A 27,572-nucleotide genomic window follows, 5' to 3' on the forward strand; every position below is an offset into this window, starting at 1 on the left:
TATGCAAAAAATATGTGGAATGTAAATATACCATGAATGATGTCAATAATAGACGACATATTAAATACAGAATGCAAGATTTGGTAAATATATACATTTGAACACTGGCTGAAATAGTAAGAGATGTAAAAGACCAAACAACTAAGTTATCAATAAAATAATTTTTGGAAGTTAAGGCAAGGGTGCAAACAGTGTAGTCAGCATGGTGCACCACTATTTAACATACTATGGCCATGGTGAAGAAGGGGAATTTCACTTTGACAACTGTAGTGGCCAGAACAAAAATAACACTGTTCTGTGGTATGGTCTATGGAGAGTGATGACAGGTACAGTTTGGTTTTTATAACTGCTTTATACTTCTTTTCACAGAAACACTGTGTGTATTTACTTGGTTGAAAGAGAAAGTATTTCAGGAGAAACCATTTAAAAAAAAATCTTTGACATCTTGCTCTTAGAATATTATGGTTAAGATGTAATAGTGTATGACAACATTTTTTTTTACACTTTTCTTTAGGTACATTATTTTTACTTAGTTAATGGTGATGTTTACTCTAATTGCAGAAATGAACATTTTAAAACAACACTATTCCAATAATATAGTGTATTGTTCAATTTAGGTCTGCATAAAAAATACAGTTTTCTACAATGATTGCTGGTCATACCAAGTTTGAACCCGACTTGCACTTTGGAGTGTGAAAATTTAAGTGGAGAAACTCAAATGTAAAAACATTAACAGAGGTAAATTTATCGATGCAGATGACGTCATGAATCAGTATTAATTTTACTAAAGTTACCCTTTCAAAACTATCAAAAAATGTACCGGTATTTGATTCAAAGAAAAGAACTGTTTATGTATTTCTTCAGGTAGCAGAATCAGTTCATAGGTCAAGTAAAAATGGACACAACATTCCAAAGATTATTCAGGACCAGGACAAGCCAGTGGTGTTTTATGACTGGAAAACATATCTCCAAAAATTCTTCAAACCTTTGAAAAATTTGACAAGATACCATCACTTCCAATTTCATGCTGACAACCCTGGGCGGATTGAGGTGAAAGAGAGAAATTCAGGCAACCCTGTTTTTGTGAATGTGCTTAAGGGAAATGTACAACCAACAGCAGGACAGCTACCTAATGTTATCACAGAAGGGACTTGACATTAGAAGACAATGGTATTTGTATGAGAGTATCAGAGAATTTAGCTGCAATAATGTAGCCCTCTCCATTTTTTTTTTATATCCGATGTTTACTGGAGAAGGCTCCAATTCCACAGGATCTCCGTAATGGTGCAACATTAATTTTTTAATGCGGCTGACTTCGGTCTGAAAAGATCGACTTTATATTTGACTTTCTTTAGATAACATAATTTTTTAATTCAGGTTGAACAAATCAACCGTATATTAATCAAAACTAGATAAAACACATCAGCATGTTTACCAGTCGTCTTTTTCAGCAGCCATGACAGTTCTCGCGTGATTTTATGGGATGTACGCTTGGAGTTTTGATGGGCTTGATAACGTGAATGACAGTGTAAATAATCGATCTTACCTCGTTATATCACTAAAACATCATTTAAGGAAATGGTATATAATGGAAAATTCATATTTACCGCGTTCATTATGTTTAAAATAGGGGAATTCCTATATTCAGTTCAAGATCCTGAATTCTCATTGGCTGTCCCAAAATAAAAGCGGTGAAGGTCAGTAAACATGGCGGACAAATTCAACTTTCGTTGTTGACATACACGAAAAATAACTGATAAATGGACTAAACTTGATATTTTTGGATTAATTTATGCCATAGACATCTACAACGTTTGAGTTCAGGTAAGAAATGCAAATGTTATCGTCATTTATAAACGATTTGAGACGAAATCGTTGCGGGAGTGAATCACTCCCGCACTTGCACCATTACGGAGATCCTGTGGAGTTGTAGCCCTTTCTCTCCCCCCCCCCCCCCAAAAAAAAAAAATCGGGAGAGGGCTACATTATTGCAGATACCGAGAATTCTGCTCGTCAGATGCTGCAAAGGATGCCGTTTGGCCAAGGCCTGTGCTTCCCAAACCTGAGGCTATAGATATTGCTGATGCCCACTAACATAAAACAGAAACAATATTTACTGCATTAACTCGTATCTGAAAACCAGTCTAATTTCAATGATCATTGACTGTTTTAAAACATACCTCGCTCTTAGCTTTCCATAAAATATCAGTTGTTAAATATGTTTTGAAATTGTTGTCAACAATGTGTGAAAAATTCATTTATCATCTTTTTTTTCTATTTAGATTGTAAATTTAAAACATTCTCAGAATATACACTTGCATATTTCTTTTGAAAGTACTAGACTTTGTACAAATATTCAGAATGTTTTATGGAATTAACAATTTCTTATTTTTGAATTTTCACTAATAAACTAGTTGATTCTCTGTAACCATGGTAACACACCTTTGAAATGTACTATTTCAAGAAATAATGGCAAAATTTATTTACTGTACATTATGAATAATGTTCTTAACCCCCAAAATATCATGTCTTTTTTCATTTTGAAATTGTATTACTCTCTTAAGAAATATCCAAAAACATGTCAGCTTTATACATGTGTATTCTCCAAAATTATGTGAAAATTGTTGTCTTTATTAAATTGTCATATTTATACCCCCCGCAAACAAAGTTTGGGGGGGTATATAGGAATCACCTTGTCCGTCCGTCCGTCTGTCTGTCCGTCTGTCTGTGCAATCGTGTCCGGTCCATATCTTTCTTATGGAGAAACATTGGAAGTTCTTACTTCACACAAAGATTGCTTATGACCTAAGGGTGTGTCATAACCTTGACCCAGGTCATCCAGGCAAGGTCAAGGACACTGGCAGAAAAAATGCAAAATTTGTGTCCGGTCCATATCTTTCTTATGGAGAAACATTGGAGGTTCTTACTTCACACAAAGATTGCTTATGACCTAAGGGTGTGTCATGACCATGACCTAAGGTCATTCGGGCAAGGTCAAGGTCACTGGCAGAAAAATGCAAAATTCCTGTCCGGTCCATATCTTCCTTAATGAGAAGCATTGAATGTTCTTACTTTACACAAATATTGCTTATGACGTAAAGGTGTGTCATGACCTTGACCAAAGGTCAATTGAGGAAGTTCAAGGTCATTGTTTCGAAAATGCTAAATTTTGTCTGTGTCATTTCTTGTATTAATGGAAATATTAGAAGCTAAAATTTGACACAAATCTTGCTCTTCTCAGGCCACATAAAATTATTTTTAGATTTTCATTCCCGTTTCTCTGAAAATGGCCTGCCCCGATGAAATTTTTATTTGGAAAAAAAAATGTGTGGAAAAAATTTTCAGAAAAAATTGGGCTCAGTATACCAATAATTCAAAAAGTTTAAATATTAAATGGCTGCTTGACATGTGGATTTCGTTTGATTCGAGTTTGATTTGAGTCATGGTTGTTAAAGGAAGGATGCAATTGTCCTCATGCATTGACAGTTAACTTAAAATAAAATGGAATTAAAGGATAGCAATTGGTTTGTTTACTCCTATTAGCATTAACAGTTTTAAAAAATAGAGCAGTTGTTATTTATAGAAAATGGTCAGTGAAATAGATTCATCCAATATTTTCTATAATAGCAAAAATACATGCGTTATGATTTTTTTCTTAGCGGGGGGTATCAACTGTGAGCTTGCTCACAGTACCTCTAGTTTCTATTGGGGTTGCAAGTTTTAAAAAATATTTTGGATTATTGTTCTTAACATTCATACAAATCAAAACAGCAGAAAAAGTGAAAATGTGAATTTTTTCTCATCTGGTCCCATTTTGCCAGTCACTGTCACAATTATATAAATATACCTGTATATATATATATATATATATATATATATATATATATATATATATATATATATATATCTAAAGCACTTAAAATGGCTATGGATATTGTCAAATTTTCGGGACAATCAGTCCCTTCTTCAGGACCCCCCCAAAAAAAAATTACATGAGTAAAAAAAATAAATTACATGAGTAATTATATTGTTTTTGATCCTGAAGAAGGGACTGGTTGTCCCCAAATCTTCATACTGGCTTAGTATCTATATATTATCCAAACACTTTAAAGATGCCTAGTGTTGTTGATTTTATTCAGTGCTTTAGATAGATAGATAGATAGATAGATAGATAGATATATATATATAAAGCCTTGGTACAGCAAAAAATACTTAAATAAATAAAACAGAATGCGGCAGTCCAAATTAAATAAATTGTTTACTGTTAGCGCTTTCAGCCATGTCGGCTCTTCAGATAGTTATACAAAACATTTTTAAAGAGAGAATTTTTTATTACTGTCTGAAGAGCCGACATGGCTGAAAGCGCTAACAGTAAACGATTTATTTAATTTGGACTGTCGCGTTCTGTTTTATTTAAAATGGAAATTTAATGATATATATATATATATATATATATATATATATATATATATATATATATATATATATATATATATATATATATATACACATCTGACGGTTAAATGTTTGACCACCCAACTTCCATTAGACATGCTCATTCATTTATTTAATTCCTGTAATGACATAGTAGTTAACATAATCAGCCGAGACTCAGACCGCTGGCAAGAGCAGCAGGGACAAGGAAAAGCAGAGGAATGGTCAGGGCTCCATAAACCAGGATCAGGTTTCTACGGGATTTCTCTGTTGTGGTGGAACCTTCAGCTTTGGATATAAGTATTTAATAGTAGTTTAGTAAATTAACAAAATAAAACAAGCCTCAGCTTGCTCAATGTAAATTGTACATTTCATACATTCAATTTATGCACTCAGTTGTTCAAAAAAAAACTCACACGTTCTCCATTTGCACAATACCCATGGAAACAGTTAAACATTACTTTTGCAAAAATTTACTATCAAGAACATGAAATCTATATCTGAAAACTCATCACATTCACCCGTCAAATGTTGCATTGTATTATAGTGTATCATAAAAAAAAATAAAGCCCAAAACTGATTGTGATGTGTACCAAGACATTCTGGTGGTCCGTAGGTATTCTCTGGACAAGTACACACTCCGTATCCTTGCTGTGTTTGGATACACAGGGTGTTTCCCTCGCACTGATCGGTTTCTCCAAACTCATCGCATTCCCCTGTTAAATGTCACAATATATTACAACGGATCAGAAATGAGCTTATTGTAAAATAGTGAACATGAATTTGACCACTTACATATTAACAAGATTAAATAGCCAGAAATTGTTACCAAGACATTCTGGTGGTCCGTAGGTATTCTCTGGACAAGTACATACTGCATATCCTTGCGGCGTTTGCGTACACAGGGTGTTTCCCTCGCACTGATCAGTCTCTCCAAACTCATCGCATTCCCCTGTTAAATGTCACAATATATTACCACGGATCAGAAATGAGCTTATTGTAAAATAGTGAACATGAATTTGACCACTTACATATTAACAAGATTAAATAGCCAGAAATTGTTACCAAGACATTCTGGTGGTCCGTAGGTATTCTCTGGACAAGTACATAATCCATATCCTTGCGGTGTTTGCGTACACAGGGTGTTTCCCTCGCACTGATCAGTCTCTCCAAACTCATTGCATTCACCTAAAAAAGGTTAGCACATTACAAACCTTTCCACCCCTACAAGAGGTCAAAACGTGAGGCTACGGACCATCATTTTTAAACTGTATTTTTATTATAAACTGTGCTTATAAACCGAAAAGATTTTAGAAATCTGGTGAAAATAAAAAAAAAACAGCTAAAGGACTGTTATTTGCTTTGACCGTTCACAGATTCTTGTTGGCCTGCCTGTTGAGTCCTTTATTATTAATATTAGCCTAAACATGGGAACTTTACCTTGAAAATTGTTAGAAAAAACGTGACACGCTTGAATTCAGTTTAATATTGAAACTCACTTTTCATTGATAAATTAAACAGGAAGTACTCAGTATTTTTGAAGGAAACTTACAAAATTAAAAACCTATCTTTTCGCATGCTTCATTATAAAAGTCTTAAATATGTACACAGAATGGGAGTAGAAGTGGCAGCGTGGTTACAACTCACTTTTAAAGAAACTTTAAATACTAAAAAATATTATATTTGAAGGTCTTCAAAATTTCGACTGGACACTGTACAACCTTTTTTTAAAAGTCCATTAAATTTTATAACAAATTAATCCCTTTAATATTTTTTTAAGTGCTTGTAGATGGTCAAATATTAATGCACCCTGAAAAACAAATTATACGTCAAAATAATATGTCAAAAATTTGCTAAAAATTAAAAAAGCATCGATTTGTTCCAAAAAATAACGCACTTTGAAAATGTTTTTCAAAGTGCTTCGTTTTTTTCAAAGCGCGTTGCCATACAAAATCCGATTAGTAAACAGTTTCCCAAACATGGAGTTTTTACAGGATGTTTTACGATCAGAATAATATGAAAATATTATAAACACTTTGTTACCTACAAATGATTATTCTTCTAAGTTTTAAGCAGCTTAAAGTTGTCCAAATATTTCTGATTTATTAACCAGTACCTATTATGTATTTTAATCTAACAATCATTCTAGTAGTGTTTCAAAATAACCAAAACCATGGAAATATTTTGGGCCATCTGTTAACAGTGTTAATTACCGTGAGAAAACTAGGGAATTACCGTATAACGGGTATTTTTTACGTGCTGCTAATTTTTACTAATTTTTACGAGTTATATAAATCCGTAAAAATTAAACGCGTTAATTTTCACAGAAGCAAAAAAAAACACCGCACGTAAATTTCTACGTCGTACGTATGAGAGTAATGTTCATGACCTTCAGCTCAGTCCCTGACGGCTGTACATGTAGGTATATTTGGGCGTTTTTGGTCAGGTGGTGATAACAGTTCAGATCTTTCAGTCAGTCTTGAGTATTTTTTAAAACCACGTATAAATCCACGTTAGTAGCTAGATGTCTTTTTTGGTTGGGAGAGAAAGAAAGAGAGAAAATTTTTTTGAAATGGAGTTGTCTTTCTTTTTTCCCCGATAAATCGAACTGAGACGAGCACATGGTGTACATCAATGATGATACCCAGATAAATAGGAATAAGTAAAGTGTATATCACATATGAAATCAAGGTAAATGTATAAAGTAAGGATGTCAACGAGTACCCGGTTAACCGGGTACTCGATCGAACGTCAGAGTATTGAATACTAAAATCGGTACTCGGTTACTCTGATGTATATTTTTTAATTAAACATTTCTAAGTTTATTTAATAATGCATAAAAACATCGGTTTTTAAACTTAAAACGTCCATTGCACTTGTACATACAGTTATTAGGATTTCCTACGCCTCTAAATATGCTAAATGACCGTATCGCCTGTGGCAGTGTTTATATAGTAATTATCGTGACCAAACACCTTTTACCTAGCTTTTCTCACCTATGGCTGTCTTCGACCCTTATTTTTGGGCTTACTTTAATGATTTGTTTTCAGTGAACATCGTCGTTTATATAGTCTATTATATAAATTAGATAGCAAACAGTAGAGAAATTGAACAGACCTAAACTTCAAAGGTCTGGAAATATTTTAAAAGAACTGAAGATTCAAAAAACGTAAAATATCAGCTGTGCGAGTAAACTAGCTTATTCTATACGGGGGGAACGACAAACATGTTAAATCACATTTGTCTTAAACACAAGAAGTAATTTCTACAAAAGTGACCAAGTTTTTACAGTTATCATTGTACTTGTTCATATTTATTTACACTCTTAACGAGTACCCGGGTACTCGATCGGAAAAACGTCCGAGTAACCGAGTACTAAAAATTGACCAATTTGACATCCCTAGCTATAAATATAAGGAATCGTTAACAGAAAAACGATTTTCTGAGTTGTATATGTGTCAACTGTAACAAAGTCACGGTGAAATTTCCCCATTTTACCACAGATGATTTTAATTTTTACGGACATGTCCAATTCATAAAAAAATAACGCGTAAAAATTCAAATCACCCTATTTTATGACAAATTCGTAAAAATCACAGCAGTAAAAAATACCCGTTTTACGGTATATAATCATCTGTTTGGTAAGTGATACCTACCAGGGCACCCGTCCGATAAGGCGGTAATGGTGGGACGGTTGTCAAAAAAACCGGGTTTACAAACACATACACTATCGGTATCGGTATCAGAAGTATCACATACTGCATTTTCCCCACAATCCGTATCGTAAAAACATTCATCTGTGCTAGCGTTCGTTTCCCGCTTAAAAATAAATAAACACATACATGCGAAAAACAGTAAACGTCTGCACCCTTCCATGTTCAGTGCATTTTAAGATATAGCAATGAATAGTCAATACTTATAAATCCACATAAATTCATTAGATCACCAATTGCAATCTCAGGAGTATGATTTCGATACACACCTGTAACAGACCATAGATATAATCGGTGAAAACACCTCATCATAGTTTTTGGTTGGTTGCCAGCTTATGTCTTCGAGCTGGAAACGACAAAGCGTCTCTTTGTGGTAAATATGTAATTTTTGTACATTGATACCTACCTTGTTTTGCCTCGGACTGGAATGTCTCGACGTTGAAGTATTATATGCTCGTATGCACAACTGACAACAGTTGTAATTATCACTGTGATGTTTAAGGAAGGAGTCTTTTATGGTTTTCGACTTGTCAAACGTAAATTTGATTAATTGTACAATAAATGAAGATGAAAGAAAATTAAAATAGTATATTTTCTTATTTATTATCATACAACTTGGCATAAAAATAGTAATCAATGTTAAGAATCTCATAAAGACTAAATTTTTGGCGGAATATTGGCGTAGGAAAATATCACATTTTTCGCAATTCAGAATTGCTGTAGATTAGTTAGTCTGTTTTAGCATTTTCAAAACAGTAACAGCATTGTTGGAATCTTTAACTAATGTAAACTAATGATATGATACTTGGTTTTCAGAATTGGTTTTCTAAAGAAGATTTGCGTATCAAATTACTTTTTATAAGCTTTTTAAGCGCCCGTTCTATACATGAATTTGTGTGAAAAAATCACTAAAATCAGTTTTTTTCACTTATTAGATGGTCAATATATTAGCTTTTCTGTAAATATATGTCTTTATATCAAATCTTTATAATACGTAAAAATCAGAAATATTTTAATATTGGAGGCATAAAAAAATAATCAAAAGATCTTCAAAATTTAAGAAAATTAGAGGAAATGTGGGCTAGCAAATATTAATTTTAGTTTCAACATTTATTCCAATTTAATAGAATAAGCAGATAGAAATTCTAATTAATGATTATTGCATTGAAGAATAGAATCTTCAAATCTTAAACAGACGTCTACATAACTGCAAAGAACTACATTTATTCTTGTCATGCTCTCAGTTAAGGATCAAGAGGCCCAGGGGCCACATCGCTAACCTGAGCAACAATTGCCTTAACTCTGATCAAATTAGCATTTCAGTATCAACATATCTTGACAACTAAGTACAGTCGATCTTGCTAAAACAAATTGAAAATCTGGAAATTTTTATCCATTTTTTTTGGTAAATACCAAGCCCCTTTTGCTGTTGTACCTGTAAGAAGATTTTTCTCTATTCCTATATACCCCCCCCCCCCCCATTTCATGGCCCCACTTTTCTCTAGGGAATCATGGTTTCATCAACCTCAAATATGCATAACCTGTGCTTTCACACTGAGTACTGAGTTTTTGGACCTAAAACTTTCCAAATATATTTTCTCTAGATTTTCTCTCTATATTCCTATGTAGAAATTCAAACCGCCATTGCGGCCCCGCCCTACCACTAGGGACTGTGATTTTGCAAGCATTAATTTACCTACTTGAGGATGCCTCTACACAAGATTAACTTTTCTGGCCAAACAGTCTTTAAAAAGAATTTTTTAAAAGATTTTCTCTACATATTCCTATGTAAAAATTCATCCCCCATTGTGGCCTTACCCTACCCTTGGACTATTATTTAAACAAACTTGAATCTATACGATCTGGAGATGCTTCCACTTAAATTTGGGCTTATAGTTTTTGAGAAGAAGATTTTCAAAGATTTTCTCTATATAAAACAATTTATTCCCCATGATGGCCCCGCCCTACCCCCAGGTACCATGATTTGAACAAACTTGAATCAACATTATCTGAGGATGGTTACACGCCAATTTGAGCTTTCTTGGCCCAATAGTTTTTAAAAGAATTTTTTTAAAAAGATTTTCTCTATATATTCCTGTATTTATCCCCCAATTGTGGCCCCACCCTACCCCCGGGGACCATGATTGTAACAAACCTGAATCTACACTATCTGAGGATGCTCCCACTCAAGTTTGAGCTTTTCTGGCCTAGTTTTTGAGAAGAAGATTTTCTCTATATATTCCTATATAAAAATCTAATCCCCCATTGTAGCCCAACCATACCCCAAGGACTATGTTTTGAATAAACTTGAATCTACATTACCTGAGGATGCTTCCATTTTAATTTGAGCTTTTCTGGCCTGATAGTTCTTGAGAAGAAGATTTTTAAAGATTTTCTCTATATATTCCTCGTAAAACTTGATACCCCTATTGTGCCCCACCCTACCCCCGGGGACCATAATTTGAATAAACTTGAATTTACACTACCTGAGGATGCCTCCACATAAGTTTAAGCTTTTATGGCCGAATAGTTTTTGAGAAGAAGATTTTTGAAAAATACCAACAAATTTTCAATAATTCTCAATTATTCCCCCTTTAAAGAGGGCGTGGGCCTTCATTTGAACAAATTTGAAATCCCTTTATCTAGTGATGCTTTGTGCGAAATTTGGTTGAAATCTGCCCTGTGGTTCTGGAGAAGAAGAAAATGTGAAAAGTTTACAACGACAACGCCGCTAACGACGACAACAGACAAATTTTGATCTGAAAAGCTCACTTGAGCTTTCAGCTCAGGTGAGCTAAAAAGGTAGTGACCTTGACCTGACCTTTATGCAAAAACGAGAAGGTCAAATGTGATTAAACAGATAGAATCATTTGGTTATATGTTCTGTTTTACTATGTCAAAATATCATGAATTTCTTATTATAAGAAGAATGTTTGATAACGAGAAGACTCCTTCTTCAATTAGTCTGCATGTAACACTTACATATAAGATATACGGCAAGTATTTGCTCTGCACTCACAAAGCAATTAAAACCTAGCACACACACCGCAGCTTACCATACACCATGTACACAACAGCCAGACGACAAACAAATACTCACGCATGCGCACACTCACCTGATATCAAGCTTACTCGTTCCTATTAACATTCAGCCACACTACACTCCCCTCCCCTTTGAAAAAAGAGGATACTCCTGTACCGTAATACCTAACATACCTAAGACAATGTACATAATCAAGAGTGTTTAACAAAAGTAATTATGCTCAATGATGGTTGACTAGACGTGTTGTAAGTTGTGAATATGATGCAAGTTGTCTATACACATGCCAAAGGCTGCGATATGATAGACATTGGGAAACGGGTAAGATTTCTCATATGATCAATGTGACTATTGATGGTAATACTGAACTTGATATCGTGAACCGAGACATTATTAATCTCGAGCGCCTCGATGATGTGGGCTCGGCCTGTAGGGTTAACGGTATCCACTATGATGTTCAGCGGGCCCTTAATGAGAGTAATACCGCTTCCCATCTTGGCCTTGCCTTGGTGTGGGACAGAATAACCTTCCTGAATGAAGATGACTTCATAGTTTTCCTCTTCCCCCCAAACTCATCTATCACTGTCCACTCATCTTCAATAACTACAGGAACTGGTACATAGTGTACCCTTAACTGGTCCTCGAGCTGTAATAATTTCTTCCTGTCCAATGACTTGAAGTCAATCCTATTCTTAGCGGTCATGGTTTCAACAAGTGCCAAAAGAATCCTCAAGTATATGAGGACAGCCGGTGAATTTACTGGTATCATTTCATAGGCGTCAACTCTCGGATACCACATAGTACGGGTCAGAAGACCCATCTAGTGTTGCGTCCTTGGGATAATAGGATACTTGCAAGGGAGTTTGACTTTGTCGTTAACATAGTTAACCAGATCCTCGACCGTTCCTGTTCCAAAAATGTACTTGGCTAGGGTCTCCAAACACGATGCTCTCAACCTGTGGTAGTCCGGCGAGTTGGTGAGACCTTTCCATGGGTGATCCCCAAATATGCGGGGAATATTGTACTCCCAAGCATGATGCTTGAGATGTTTAGACTTCCCTCCACAACCCTCAATTCGACATGTCGATCTTCTTTCCCCTGTAGATTGAGGTTTTGGACAAGTTTCCGGATCACCAGTATGTTCCGAGGATGATTGGGATTTTGCACACTCAAAGGTAGTTTCAGGTACCGAATCAGATCACCGTTTACGTTTTGTAACAGGTCAGCAGTCATTATCATCAAAGGTTGTGTCTAATTCTAACTCAAACGATTAGTTGTTTCTGTCCAACTGTTCGGACGAGCTGTCTGTATCTCGATCCATCTTATCTGAATGTAACATTAAAAACAGAACATATTACAAAAAGCAATAAGAATTTATGCTACTTGACACCTTGGGCATATATAGGTTTTTAAGGTATTTGCTACCTCTAGAGTTATCGCGACACAGGCTCCCTGATACCAAGTATCACAAGAATCGCATTGTATCATGAGACTTCTATCATCCGGTGTTAGACATATATAATAGGTGTTGGAAAATTCAACAATGTTTTCTCCATTTTTAGACGATGCTGGCGCTGACGCCAAATAGGTAATTTACCGTCGTTTCATCTGCGAAGAAAATGAACAGAAACTACAATAGTTGAAATTGTTTTAAGTCCAAGGCACATAACTCTGTCAAAAATTGCTTAACCGTACCCAAAATTAATCTTGATATAGATATTAAGATAAACCTGTATATCAAATTTCATTTCAATTTGTGCATCCTATGCGAAGAAAATGAATGGAAACTGCAAATAATTGGAGTCCAAGGGGTATACATGTAACTCTGTCGAAAATTGCACGATAGTATCAAGATACACAATTCTTCAGTATATCTTTTAAAGATACACTGAATCTCATATTTGTCTAGATTTTTATATATGACTGAATAAAATTGTCATTTATCCTAATAAAGTGCATATGATTTAAAATGAACACAAAATAAAGGAAACAAAAAATCTATACTACTATATTAAAATGATAGATTCGAATTTTTTAGCTTTAATACCGAGAAATCGGAAGAGTACTGTCTTTTGTTTTATATATTTTAAACATTATTGATACTTGAAGATTACCAATTTGTTTTTATTTTTTCTCAATCAAGCTTCGCTAATTAATAATCAACGAAAATTCCTTTAAAAAATCCGGAAATCATCTGAATTTTTTGGATTTTACAATCTTGCGCATGCGCATTACATTCACGCTAATCTTTTATTTCTACAATATCACATTTGCATGGATAAACTCAGAAACGATAATACAAATACACGTAAATCATTGAAAATTTGTCATATATTCAATTTATCAAAGGAAATACGGGAGATAACTCTAACTCAGTGCATTTAATATGAAAAACCAGTTCGAATGTCAGCATGGTGTGTAAATTCGAAGCGAGCAAAACGTTGGTGAAAAAAGTGTTTACACTGTAATTCTTCATTAATATGAATTAAAGATTTGATGAAAGGTACATGTATCTACAACCTAAAAATGGTTTGTTATGAATAATTTAACTGTTATTTTCAATATAGCTTCATTAATTTAATCCAAAATCGTTTTAGAGCAATCCTGTAATTTTTTGCAACATTACGGGGTATCAGGAGAAAACGTACCAAGGAGAAAACGTAACCAATCTCTAGGGTACGTTTTCTCCAGGAGAAAACGTAACCGGGTACGTTTCTAACTTTATGAAAATCATAATTATACTACTTAATAGTTTTTAATACTTTTTTATACTATTTTGCATAATAGATAAAAATAGAAATTTGATATAGAATTTTATAGATATATGAATTAAATACTTTATGATTTTGAAGGGGTTGGGCATATTAAATGATTTTTAAATGCTACTTTATTGCATAGATGTATAGAAATATATTCATGTTATGAATAATATCTTTATAACTAGAGCCGAGCTCGTTGCAAAGCAACGAGTAGGTCTTCCGTCGCAACTTCGTGTCGCGAAAGGATTGTCCATCAGTCTCATTAAAATACCTCCTTCTCCTGACACTTGTCAGAGCCTGACAGACCCTGTATTGATAAAAGGTCATCTTTACATGACAATTTCTTCTTACGAATTAGAGCTTTAGAAAATTGATTGGAACTCTTCAAATGGAGACAAAAAAAATTAATTCATACCTGTTTTCTATGTAACCTCTAGATTGAGTATTGCACTACTCATTAAACAGATAAAGGCATATCTTTGCTAAGTAGGTGTTTATTTAATTTGTATGCAAATGTGGAGGTCAAGTGGGTATAGTCTGTTATTGATACAGGTCTATCAGAACCTGGCGAGTGTAAGGAGAAGGGAAATGGTTTTTAATTATACTGGATTATCAATATGATAATAGTAAGTTCAAGAAATCGAAAACGAGACTCAATTTCAAAGTATTATTTTCAAACCAGGCAAGTTCTTCGTTTAACTTACTTCAAGTTTAGGATAACTTTAAAAAGTACATCATTTATGTACATGTATATAATTAATTTAATTATAATAAAAGTGTGGATGTGGCGGTGGGGGAAATGACCCAAAAATCAATTTTCTAAGCGTTAACTTAAGGGAAATTTTGGTTGAGAGAAAGGGGGCATTGCTCCCACTGGACCATCTAAAAGGTACTGTTAGCAAGCTCACAAATGATATCCCCGCTAAGAAAGAAGTCATTACTCACGTATTTCTCTGTTAGGTTTTCTTTAATAAGTGAGTCAGACAAGGCAGGGTATATTTACAGGTCACAAGTAATCTTTATGACAAACTCTAGCTTTTACTCATTTCCATTAATACAAGATATGACACATGTTTAATATGACTTTGAACTTGCGCAACTGACCCTGGGTCAAGTTCATGACACATCATCGGTCATCAGGAATCTTTACATGAAATAGAAACTCCCAATGTTTCTCCTTAAATGACTTCGGAACAAATCATTACACACCCTCAGGTCATAAGCAATCTTTGTGTGAAGTAAGAAATTCCAAAGTGGACCGGAAACAAATTTTGCACTTTTCCTGCCAGTGACCTTTACTTTGTCCAAATGACCTTGGGTTTAGGTCATGAAGCTTCGTCAGTTAATGAGTATTATTTGTATGAAGTAAGAACACTTCCAATGTTTCTCCATCAGAAAGATATAGACCGGACACGACGTACGGACGGACAAGGTGATTTTTATTTAACCCCCCCCCCCCCTCAATTTTTTTTCGTGGGGTTTAAAAATCTTTTTCGCCCGTTTTGTGCGGCACAAAAAAGACCTATATTTTTCAATTATTTCTATCATATCACATATAAATATACATGTAAATGTATGATTTGTATGCACATTTGAGTTCTTCTCATCATCGTCGGAAAGGATAAGAAACCCTTGGGGTCCAATAATGTCTTTTCATGGGCATTTGTCAATTTGCATCACTAAATGATTTCCAAGCGGTAATAAGCTATCAAAGCTATTGAGATGTTACATGTAGATATTGAATTTCTATAGATTTTAATTTAAGGTTAGGAAAAACAACACTTTTTTATACAGTAAAAAAAAAATCTAAAATAGCTTTTATGTACGCGTACACATAAATAAGAAGATGTAGCGAAAGCTATAAAGACTTTATTTCTTCTGTTCTAGACTTTTTCAGAGTTAACAAGCTACAAGTTAACAATCTCCAATTTTGACAAGCTAGATTAAAAATAAAATATTCAGCTGAGTTTTAATCTGCATTACAACCTCATATTACACAACTTCAATGATTTTTTTATCAATGTGCATATAACAATAAGTAAAATCCCCAAGAACAAATATCTATCGCAATTAAATGCATACATTTTTGGGAGGCAGAAAAGTCGCTATATTATAGTCTGCAAGTCAATTGCAATTGAACTACTACAATTATTTCAAAGAAATAAGAAACTGTCGACACTTGCAGTACTCTGATGATTTAATGACGATCGACCGACTTTATTGCTTAATGTAGTCGTATATCATTACTTCTAATCCTGAGAACAAATTTTATTTAATATTTGACTTAAAACTGTTAACTTATAAAACCAGAGACATAAATAACTTATATTAAGTTATTTAAGTCTCTGATAATATATATTTTATTCTGTTCATAACTATAGAAGTTTAGCGTGTTCAACAGGTTAATTTTTTAGCCACATTCTCAGATTACGATATCGCACCTTTAATGTGAGGTTGATTGACATCGAATATTTAAACACTTATTGTTTAACAATTGTCCGCTGCATTGAAAGCATCCTTCCAAATGTTACTCAATTATTTATCAATTGCTGATCTGCAGCCCAGGGGCAATATTCTAGGCTATGTGCGCTGACGCGACACGAGATTTTCGGTCGCACGTGGAGCGGATTCATTTGACTTAGCATAGACTGACCGAATAAACACACGGGTGGGAAGGTGACATACATTGAGGAGAAAAATGTACACATGTTAAGCAGTCGCCAAAAATGGGTCTTCGCCACATTTTGAAAAAAAAAAATCCCTTGCACTGTGATCATGAAACCGATAAAATCTAAACAAATCTTGTTTAAAAACTCATGTGAACATTCTAAAAATAATCACTAAATCCCTCAATTCTATCGTGTCAGCCTCTACCGCCAATCGCAACTTCTCGGGCCTTTCTGGCAAGCTCGGAAAAACACTTCGAATGTATTACCTAGGCGTCCATGACGACCCCCCTTTTTTTAAAACTTGATATAATTACAACACATTTTATGATCTGTTGAGATGTGAGCTATATTTCATTAAAGGTATCAATATACACTAAAATATAACACAGAAACGACATACAAAACTTTTTGCCGATACTTATTTTAATGGGAAGCGACTCCATTTTGTATAATATTCTAACATCCGGTGATGTTAATACATTCGAGGTGTTTTTCCAAACTTGCCAGAAAAGCCAGAGAAGTTGCAATTGCCTCTACCGCATGAGTTAATTTGATATTTGATTTTTTTTATCCTGCCTTGAACGCTTGGAGACTGTTTCATTTTCTTAATTCGGCTAAATAATGCTTCCAATTTTGAGCGCGCTCTCTCTCTCTCTCCCCTTCTCTCTCATTTTATGTGCAACCTTATGAAGACGTCAACTACTTTCTACGATATCTATAAAACCTCTCAGCAGTATCTAGCGGAAATATTCGTGGGTAAATAAAAAAAATCTTAAATTGAAACACAAGTCAATCTTACATGTACCGGTCAAAATTTCGACACAAATAGTTGGAATCGTACAAAATATCAATAAACATGCACGTGTGATCAAGTACATGCAGAAGAACACGAGCTACCGCGGATCACTTGTCCACTCGCGCGGGATCTCCTTGGCTATGTTCTAGGGGTGATCATTTGAAGGTTTAATCTTTGTGGTTTTTCGTTGTTTATCTATAACATTATTAGTACATGTATAGTTTTTAGAACATTTTAGAATTACAAATTCACTATTGATTTATGTCTGATGATGTTTCTGATTTGGAACAATATCGCTTTTATCAATTTTTAGAGGGGCTTCTCAATTCACATTCTAATGTTTCATTCAATAAATTGAAGGTGAACAAAAAGAACATAAAATTGAAACAGTTCTTGTATATATATCTTGTTATTAAATAACCGCTGACCTCTAGGTAGTGCAGCCGCGACCGATTTCCTCGGCCGCGGAAGAGGGATCGGATAACTTACGTAAAGTTAAAACACACATAAAAAGCTCAGAACCCAGGAAGATTTACAATGTTTGCAGTATGATGAATAAACTCTAATTAATATAAGTTTTTTCCCCCTTTAATCCCACAGTTGATCTATCTGTCTGATACTGCTTCAGTTCGAGTTTATGATTAAACAGAACGATTTCTTATTCTATCGTTTAATTCAAATTAAGAAGAGTAAGCTTTAATGTCATTGTGTACGATTCTTGTGTTTGCTGCTAAGTAAAATCACATATGACAGACGCGATTCTTCTGTATTAGATAACCGCTGACCGCTAGGTAGTCCAGCCGCGACCTTGGCGATCGAATTTCTCGGCCGCGGGCGAGATGGGTTATGTAATGACGCACACAACTAAGAATTTAGGTCGATTTGAAATGCTTGCAGTAAAATGACTCAAATCCATTTCATGGAAGTTATTTTTTTTTAAAATCTAGTTTATGTATCTCACTAGATAAGAAAAAGAACGTTAATATTTTCTCGTTTTTGTTTTTCTTAACGGTTGTCCACTATAGGACCTAAACAGAGGTTACTCCAAAAAAAAGGCTGTAAGAAAAACATGTACACGTATACTTTTTAGACACTTTTTCAAATGAATCAAAGCATCCCGTATATGCTGGAACACTTTCAGCTGTTAATATATGTACGTTATTCGCACGAAGACGATTCGCTTACTTGCCAAATGAATACAGGTACATGTTAACAAGACAAGCTTTTTACACTCATAATACGCATTACCGGTACAAAATAGTTTTGTAACGACATTGATAACACAATAATGAACAACTTTTCTATCGACAGCTATAGCGAAATATTAACCATTTTTGAGTTATAAAGCGAAGACTTTTAAGTGCTCTAGACCCCTAATTTAAGGGGCCAGCCCTTTTTCAATGGTGTCAAGTGAAAGCCCTTGACATTTTGCACATATTTTGTTCTATATGTGTTTAGAGAAAATTTTAAACTAAAGAGCTACATAACAAAAACACAACAAAAAATCAGCATTTTTTGAAACACAAATTCAAATTAATTTTTTGAAACTTTAAAGGAGGAAAATTGTAAAAACAAAACTCGGAGGACAACGTTCAAACTCTCTATTTTGAAGATTTGTGACTTTGTAACACAGGCTGTGAGCGGTTTCAGAGCCTTTGCGTGCACAAGAATGCTTATATTTTGGGGAAAAAGGGGAATAACTCGGTACCGGAAGTGTCGATATCAACGATTTTCCATAGATATTGAGAAATAGTAACTACCAATAAGCTCTGCAAATTTGAACTTTATAGGACAACAAACAAGCAAGATATTTGAGTTTTAAAAAACGTCTAGAAGAAAAAAAAGAATAAAAAGAATTACCAACAGAATCAGTACAAGGTCTTCCGTTGAAAACGGAAGACCTTAATAATTGTAGCAACTTTTATGTTAGTACGAAATAATGACCTGCCATAAAGTGTTATCAGTCTACTTCTTCTAATTAACTATTTATCGGTAGCCTTACCGATTTGAGTTTCTCTATGCGAGATCTCCTGATTTTAATTATAGTGATAATGAATTAAATACCTCAGCAGTTATTATTATGTAATATTATGTATTGCCTCCCGGCGCAGATGTTCATTGTATATTTTATTTTGTTTCATTTAAGAATATCTATGAAAACCATTATATATTATTGGAGAAAACGTACCCGGGTAAATTGGGTACGTTTTCTCCTGGGCACGTTTTCTCCAGTATTCCAGCCATTACGGGTATATGGGAGGCATTTTAACTGTTGTGTAGGTCTGTCCCGAGACACAGTTATTCTAACTAAGCAGAGTGTAGTGAAATTAATAGCATTATTGTAGGCTAAAAGTTTGGTTATGTAAATGTTAACAATACGGTGTGTCGATGATCGATTTCGTAAATTTCCGATATCATATGCACGCACGGGTCAAAGTCTAGTATTTTTATTGAAAAACAAAATTTCATAATTCACAATTGTAAATTTATTTAAACAGCTTTAATTTTGTTTTTAATAATGCCTTCACACATTCAAAATATACGAATGCATGATGATGGGCACTTTCTTATCCATCATTTTTATGCATTATCAAATTAATCTTTTATTACATAGTGTGTGAAACACAAAGAATATGTGGGTAGGGGTGACAGGGTAACCTCAAGACTTGAAACCACAAGAATCGACCCGCAAAACCCATGTCGCCTGGTGGTAGCAGAAGTCCATGTTGGGCTCAAATTAAAGATTAAAAAAATCAATTAGCTGTGTGAACATATGCATAGCAAATACATGAATATTTGTTAAAAAAAATACACTGCCCATGCAGTGTAATAACTATAACAAGATGGCAGTACAAAAACCAAATTTGCATATCAGGTCATAGTATCTTAAAGGTCATATGAAACGATTTTTAACACTATGATTTTCTTTCATGAATATAAAGCTTGGTATAAACAAATGTTAAAATACATGATGTAAGATTTTTTTGCCTTTGCATTACTGAGAAATAACCGTGAAAACTGAGCACCTGAGAAAATTCTTGCCCGCTTATCGTTCTTGATTTTGTGGATTTATGACGTCACAAAGACCCACCGATGTAAACAATGCATCAAAACTAGTGTAATTTTACAGTAGTTTATCGATTAAATTTTAGTAATTTTTGCATATATGAACGTGTCTTTCTTTTCAAATGAGATCATTTGATTTCGTAGTAGCCTACAGATGACTTAGTTTTAATTGGTCGTTAATAAATAAATCTAATATCAGCTTCTCACTAGAGTAATATCATGATGAAGATCCCGTCCTGGAGTGGAAATTTAACGAAAGAAATGCTCCAACATTTACAGCTGATTAATGAATTATCCTTATCCTTTTGAAATAGAAACATCATTTTCTTCTTCGGTACGTATAATGATTGAGCTACATTTAAAGGGAATTAAAGCATTTAAATTGATTTGATTTATTGTGTCACATAAAAAAGTATATAAGGCAGGCGAATGAAAATGTTTGAGACATTGTGTACATAGTTTGTATTTAAGAGCTGCTATAAAATGCCGAAAAAATATTCTTAAATTTTATTTCGAAATAATATAAATTTCTGACTTATTGATATATACATGTCGCAATATCTTTAGAAAATACTTTGTGTACACGTGTATTCACGTTTTAATAAATTAGATCGCGGAAATATGGCATTTAATGATTTAGAAATGGATCGGTAAAATAAATCGGTTGTTATATAAAAATAGTTGTGAACGAATGTGAAGATAATCAACAGATTTTATTAAGAACAAGCATCAATAATGATAAAAAACCGAAAGAAAACATTGCGGAAGAAAGTGAGATAAAAGGGATCTGTGAGTAAACACCGAACATACACGTTTTAAAATCAAAACACCGCACATTCAAGTACACGTTTCAAAAACAAAACATTTGAAGAAATTTCTCTTAGACTAAAAATAATTAAATGGTAACATATTTGTGAATTTGAAAGTGAAACAAACAATATAATCGTGAAGCGAATGGGGCACAATGAGGCCTACAAGTTGTTTTGAAAAAAAATCTTAATGAATTGCATGAACATGCAAATGGGAAAAAACGATCAGACTTATTTTTGAATTTGTTAATTTCATTAAAAAGATCAAAATAAAAGATATAAATATGCTTATATTAAAATTATATTATACTTGCATGTGGATCTATGAAGAAAATCATTTATTCTCCGTGCAGTCTCGAAACTGAATATCATTATGTACACGCTATTACATGTAAATAAAAACGCACACGATTTCATTTCTTGAGAGAAAAAATGCTGACGTGGTTGATTATTGTATAATTATACAAGTTTTTATATAAAATAGTATTTTTTTTCTTTTAAAATGCTGCAAAATGACATGGATATTTGTATTCACAACACAGCTTTATAAGGCGATTGGGTCTTACTGACGTCATAAGCAAGGGAGGTAAGCCGCGTAAGTCAATGTTCCTTTTCCCGATTAAGTAATTTTGATCGACTGTGGCGCTCACATTTTGCATAAAATATCCAAAAAACAATGTCAGTCTTATTAAATAGGCACTTATGAACTCATTCCCGTATATAACTCAATATGGTCAGGATATCGTTTCATATGACCTTTAAGTAGAAAAACACATCACAGAGAGAGAAAAAAAGAATCTGCTATTGAGAAAATGTATGTGTTATTGTATGCATGTACATGTGGATCAGGTAGTGAATAATAATAACAAACCAGGTCAGTTTCAAGCTTGTGCCCCAGAATAGTATCTAGCCACTATGCTATCTGGTCTCAAGCGACTGAGTCTGACCACCACATATGTTACATTTTACTGGTTGATGTTTATTATTATAAAGCCTAGCAGCATAATATTTAACACATCAAATATATTACAAACATGTACAAATCTTTCTGAATTCTTAAATTTAAAAATAAAGCTGTGAAAAGAAATATTGTACAAAATTGTTTTATGAAAATAAGGAAAAGAAACCATGATGCAAACATGCACTTTAATTACACCATTCTACACTTTTGTACCATGGCACCCCACACCTTTGAAATGCAATGTTTACAGTTTATGCCATAATGGTGTGTATAAAAAAGTTCAATACATAATAAGACATACATGTACATATATAGCAAAATAACAAAAAGAAATTCATAACAGTGTTTTAGATATCTACTGTCAGCACAGAGTCAGCAAAGTGAATTAATAATCTTTGCTCCAACAATTTACTGATGAGCAAAATATAATATGTTTTACGTGTAATCATCATGCAAACATACATGCACTTTGATTAAAGCATTCTATAATTGTGTACCCTGTGAACCCCACCTCTTTCAAATGCACTGTGTACAGTGTCTGGTGTGTAGTTCAATACACAAAAAGAAATACATGTATAGCCTAGTGAGAAGTAATAAAGAATTCAAAAGTGCGGTGATGTACAAAACAAACACGTGTAGATACACTCATAACACTGGACTGAAAAGAAAAGGTCAAAACGACATATCCTGTATTGAAACATACCTTTATAATCTATTGAACGATAGTAGAGCTGCATCTTCCACTCTCGACGTCTCGCAGGCCATGCATCTTATGAAAATGTTGACACACCGCTGTCAGCTGTTCGCAACCCAAACAAAGCGAGTAAAAGCGCTATGTTTACGTGGATGGTAAGCAAACGACAATGCAATTTTAAGAAATAAACGCCTTTAATCACAAATTTTCGATTCAATATTGTTTAAGGTAGGTCCCTACTCAGGATTTTTGTGGTTAAAGTAAGGTTTTTTTTCATTAATTAAGTAGAATAATACCTTATGTAATAAAAAAGCCCCAAAAAGACATGCCTTAACTATTTACTTTTATCACTTGAGTCTCCAGAAGATACATACCCCCTTCTTCGATCACATGATTTCAACCAAAATCATTATTTGGCTCATATTTAAAAAATATCAAAGCAAAACAAAGACTCAAATGTTTTGATTAATCATTAATAATGTAAGAAAGTAATAACAAGTGTGGTTATCATTATTTGATTGATTAAAATTGAATTTTAAAATGAAATGTTACCAAAATGCTATTTAAATTTTTTACATAAATTCACATTTTTAACTTATCTTAAAAATTTTATGGTTAAACACCATTTTTTAAACTTTAAAATATTAGATTTATGTCTACTGCAACTAAAAAGCAGAAAAAATATAGGACTTTACATGCTTCTTTCTTTTCTACGACCTTTAGAACACATATACCCCCTTATCAAATGCAGCTAAAAAAAGTGTCACGAACACAATTTAAAAATACATCAGAAAACAGCATTTTATTTCTTTGCTTTGATAAACCCTAAAATTCTTCTTTCAAAACAACATGTATTGAGTACAAATTAATTGTTTGGATAAACAGTACCTTTCCTCTGCATATAAAAACACAAACGTACTAAAATCTCAGTACAAAAATTCACGATTTCCAACTATTGGACTCAATAAGATCAAAAACATTTTTATACTTATAGACATTATTTACACTTGACTGCTTCTATCAAATTCAGAATTATCAATTAAACAATAAAAATTATGGCAAAAAACGGTAAATCCGAACAAATATCGTTTTAGATTTTAAAGCTTATTGTATCTGCTAAATTCATGACGCGTCTGAGTAGGGATCCACCTTAAAATAAAACTTAAACTGATTATTTAAAGTAATCAATCGATAAATTTCAACAGTAATCGCTTTACTAAATCGAAATTAGGAAAAAGATGAAAACATGACATGGGCAGAGCCAACGTCATGAAAGGTCACGTGGTATTCAGGAACTGAAATCTATAGGAGGCCTTAATCTAACTGCGGTATCAATTGTATTTTCAATCTCTATAATGTTTCCGAGATCAAAATCGTTTTTAGCAAACACATCTTGGTACCCGGTATTCTGCCGCAAGGTTTTGAAACTGATTTTGTTGACTTTCGACATGATGAATGACCATCTTTAAGTTCTCTTTAAAGATAGCTTAAAGGTGCTAAAAGGTAGCTTAAAAACAATTTTTAAGCCACCTTTAAGCTATATGTGTTGCTTAAAGGCAGCTTAAAGACTATCTTTAAGCCACCTTTAAGGACAACTTATAGGTCCTAAATGTCCAAACTTCTTTAAGCCACCTTTAAGCTACCTTTAAGCCACCTTTAAGACATTAAAAAAATATAATTCAATATTGTGCTTAATTTACCAAAAAATTATTAACTTTATGATAGAAAAGGTATTAAAAACGGTTTTTGTTCTAGAAAAAAAAATAGAAAAAAATATAAAACGCCCAAGGCGAGAATTGAACCGGTTACCTTTCGTTTCCTAGCATCACCACACTTCATCTGCGCCACGGTAACTTATATATTTATGGATGTTTTTATATCCTATATATCAGTGGATATTGAATCAATGTATTGAATGTGTTTACTTGAAAAGATTTTGACAAACCATTCAGTTTGTAACAATAAGTTATATCTAATCTATAAATTACATGCATGCATGTATTTAGAATGAAATACGGAACTTGGTCTTCAGTGAAAAAAAAATATATTATACCTGAATGGAAACCGTTAGCCTCACTAGTAGGCCTTCTTAGTTAATAAATTTAAACCGAGTAGATATACGTTCATCTAATTCATAGCTATAAAAATGCAAGAAAGAAAATGATATCATTTCTTTTATTAAATGCATTGAAACTATTAGGGTATTTGTTCAATTTCCCGCAATTTCCCGGTTTTCATGATCGCGGCGCCGTTCCAGTATGTTTAAATATTTAATTGTATACATGATTTTTAAACTATCAATTCTATAACAAACAATATTACCAATTACCGGTGACGTGTTTACTGCATGTGGCAATTGCAAATGATGTAAATGTATACATATACTTGTACATACAATTGTATGGTGTACAAAGCCGGGTATGTGACATATTTACCGTTACACATATATTTAAATAATTAACTCCTTTTTATGATCACCGGTACATTGATTAATTAGTCTCAAGATTTTACTCTTACATACATATATCGTTAATTTGTAAACGTAACATTTTTGAAACCCAGAGTTAGGAAATAATACTTTGAAAATGAATTTCAAATGTAAATAAACTTTTATTCACTAGACTTATCGTAAACTCGTACATACTAAGATTTCAACGCCTTTAGAAACCCTGACGTGCACCTGGGCACACGACACACCGGTTGTGTATATTTTGTATATTATGTGTTAGTTCCAGGGGTTTTCTTAAGTTGGACAAACACTAGACTCTAATTAGATATACACAAACTATGTCTAGACAAACAAAGCAGTAATATCCTGCCCGATATAACAAAGGCATTTGAGAGTCTTTTCATCTTTAACATGTATCTAGTAGATCTAGAATTAGACCTAGAAATAATGAAAAATGAAAAAAAAATACAAACCTTAAACCGATTATTAACTTAAAGCATGCATTTTTGGTTCATTATCATTATTTTGTTTAATAAAGGGATGAACAGAGAGAAAGAGAAAGAGAGAAATTTCACCGATTAATTTATAATAGGAAACAAACATACTTTACTTAGTTTCATGCGCAGAATAAGATACAGAGACTGCGCTCACCCCTGCAATAATTTTGAAACCAAAAAACAATTATAAAGAATTTTATAACGGCAATCTGTGTCCATCGGAGCGGTGTTGATGATAGCGATCTGTGTTTAATTGAGCGACAATTAAAACCGCCTGGATCACCCCCCCCCCCTTCCTTGGAAATTATATCATCACTCGGATCACCCCCTCCCATCCCTATAAAAGAACTTTTGCATTTAATATATGTTTTTATTGTTCAGCTTGATATCACCCTAATTTGTGACTGACTTCTGTAACAAAGAATATAGATAGTCTGGGATCTTTGACAATCTTGTAACAGGTATTTTTTTAACTGAAAAATTCTACTGTAATAGCTTCAACCGCTTCTCCAACAACAGTTCCTTTTTGAATGGTATAATATCTATCACTAGCATTTACTAAACAAAGTATCGGCATTGTCTGCTCGGAGTACATACATCTCGGCATTTATACTGGAATCTTTCATGGCTAGTGACAATAGTCTATCAGCCTATTCTCCAAGTTTTTTCTGTCGTGTTCTGATGAGCTCCCATAAACTGGAATTGCAATGTTTCTGGCAAGGTCAAAAAAGTTGAACCTTTTCTCCAACTTGCGGATTAACTCAAAATAGTCTATGTCATAGTCTCTGCTCATAATGGTGGTAAGAATTCACTTTCTTTTTCCTGGAGACACCAACTAACTGGTCTTTACGCTCTGTAGTCGCCCATCGAGACGCATATCTGTTGAATTCCACAAGGAGAGATTCCCAGTTAGTGGTTTTATCAGACTGTAAACCCTAAGGCAAGTACATGTCGCTCTTGGTTTTCGATGACTTGTGTTTGACGTCGCTCGAAGGTTGGCGAAAGTCAAGGTGAAGGTAAGGTTCGCCTACGAGTATATCTGTAGCCTGTTGTTGGTTGCCCATGACTTTCACATGTAGGTTCTGTATGGTCAGGTTCATATTTATATTCTTGGTTGATCTGATTACTGAGTATTTGTATCATTGTGTTTGGAGGGTAAAATTTGATGCCGCCTTGGCTCAGACAGGGGTTGAGCTGTATTGGGGAAACATTCAACCAAAGATGTGTGTCCTGTCTCTTTATGGATAGACTTGGGAATCTTCTCATTCAAGTCATCATAGCTGTTGTCTAGTAAACTACCACCCATATATTTGGCTAGATGGTCATCCATACCATCACTAGGGAGTTGTTTAGCATCTTCATCGTCAGAGTGATCTGTTGAGTTGTATTCAAAACAATCTAACAAATGGGGGTAATTCTCAGCTTTGGAATATTGGCTAGGTCTCCTAAAGAAACATGGCTCTCTTTTCGGAAATTCCAAATCCGTCAGCTAACACCTGACAAACACCTGGTAATGCCTTCAGTTCTTCATATGCACACATGTTTATATTTATTTTAAATTTCCTCTGATGAGATGAAGACATTGTTTTCTGTAAACAGTCAATAACAAACATAATAAGTAAAAATATCATATTAATGCTATCGTCAAAAAATGTAAGAATGAAACATGTATGCTTTCAAGTTGT

General features: G+C 33.8%; 1 protein-coding gene across 1 annotated transcript in view; it reads right to left on the bottom strand.

The window, feature by feature from the left end:
* Window positions 1-4,545: 4,545 nt before the first annotated feature.
* The window catches only part of LOC117680713 (protein kinase C-binding protein NELL2-like), a 58,752-nt gene continuing 35,725 nt past the window's right edge, over window positions 4,546-27,572 (bottom strand). Inside the window, exons 4-7 of the mRNA XM_066085281.1 lie at window positions 5,500-5,622; window positions 5,264-5,386; window positions 5,028-5,150; window positions 4,546-4,722 (exon numbers count right to left, since the gene is read on the bottom strand). Of these exons, the coding sequence (XP_065941353.1) occupies window positions 4,601-4,722; window positions 5,028-5,150; window positions 5,264-5,386; window positions 5,500-5,622 (491 nt within the window). The 3' untranslated portion in view covers window positions 4,546-4,600. The remainder of the gene's footprint in view (window positions 4,723-5,027; window positions 5,151-5,263; window positions 5,387-5,499; window positions 5,623-27,572) is intronic.

This window comes from Magallana gigas, chromosome 5 (genome assembly GCF_963853765.1).
Source record: "Magallana gigas chromosome 5, xbMagGiga1.1, whole genome shotgun sequence".
Classification (NCBI taxonomy): Eukaryota; Metazoa; Mollusca; class Bivalvia; order Ostreida; family Ostreidae; genus Magallana; species Magallana gigas.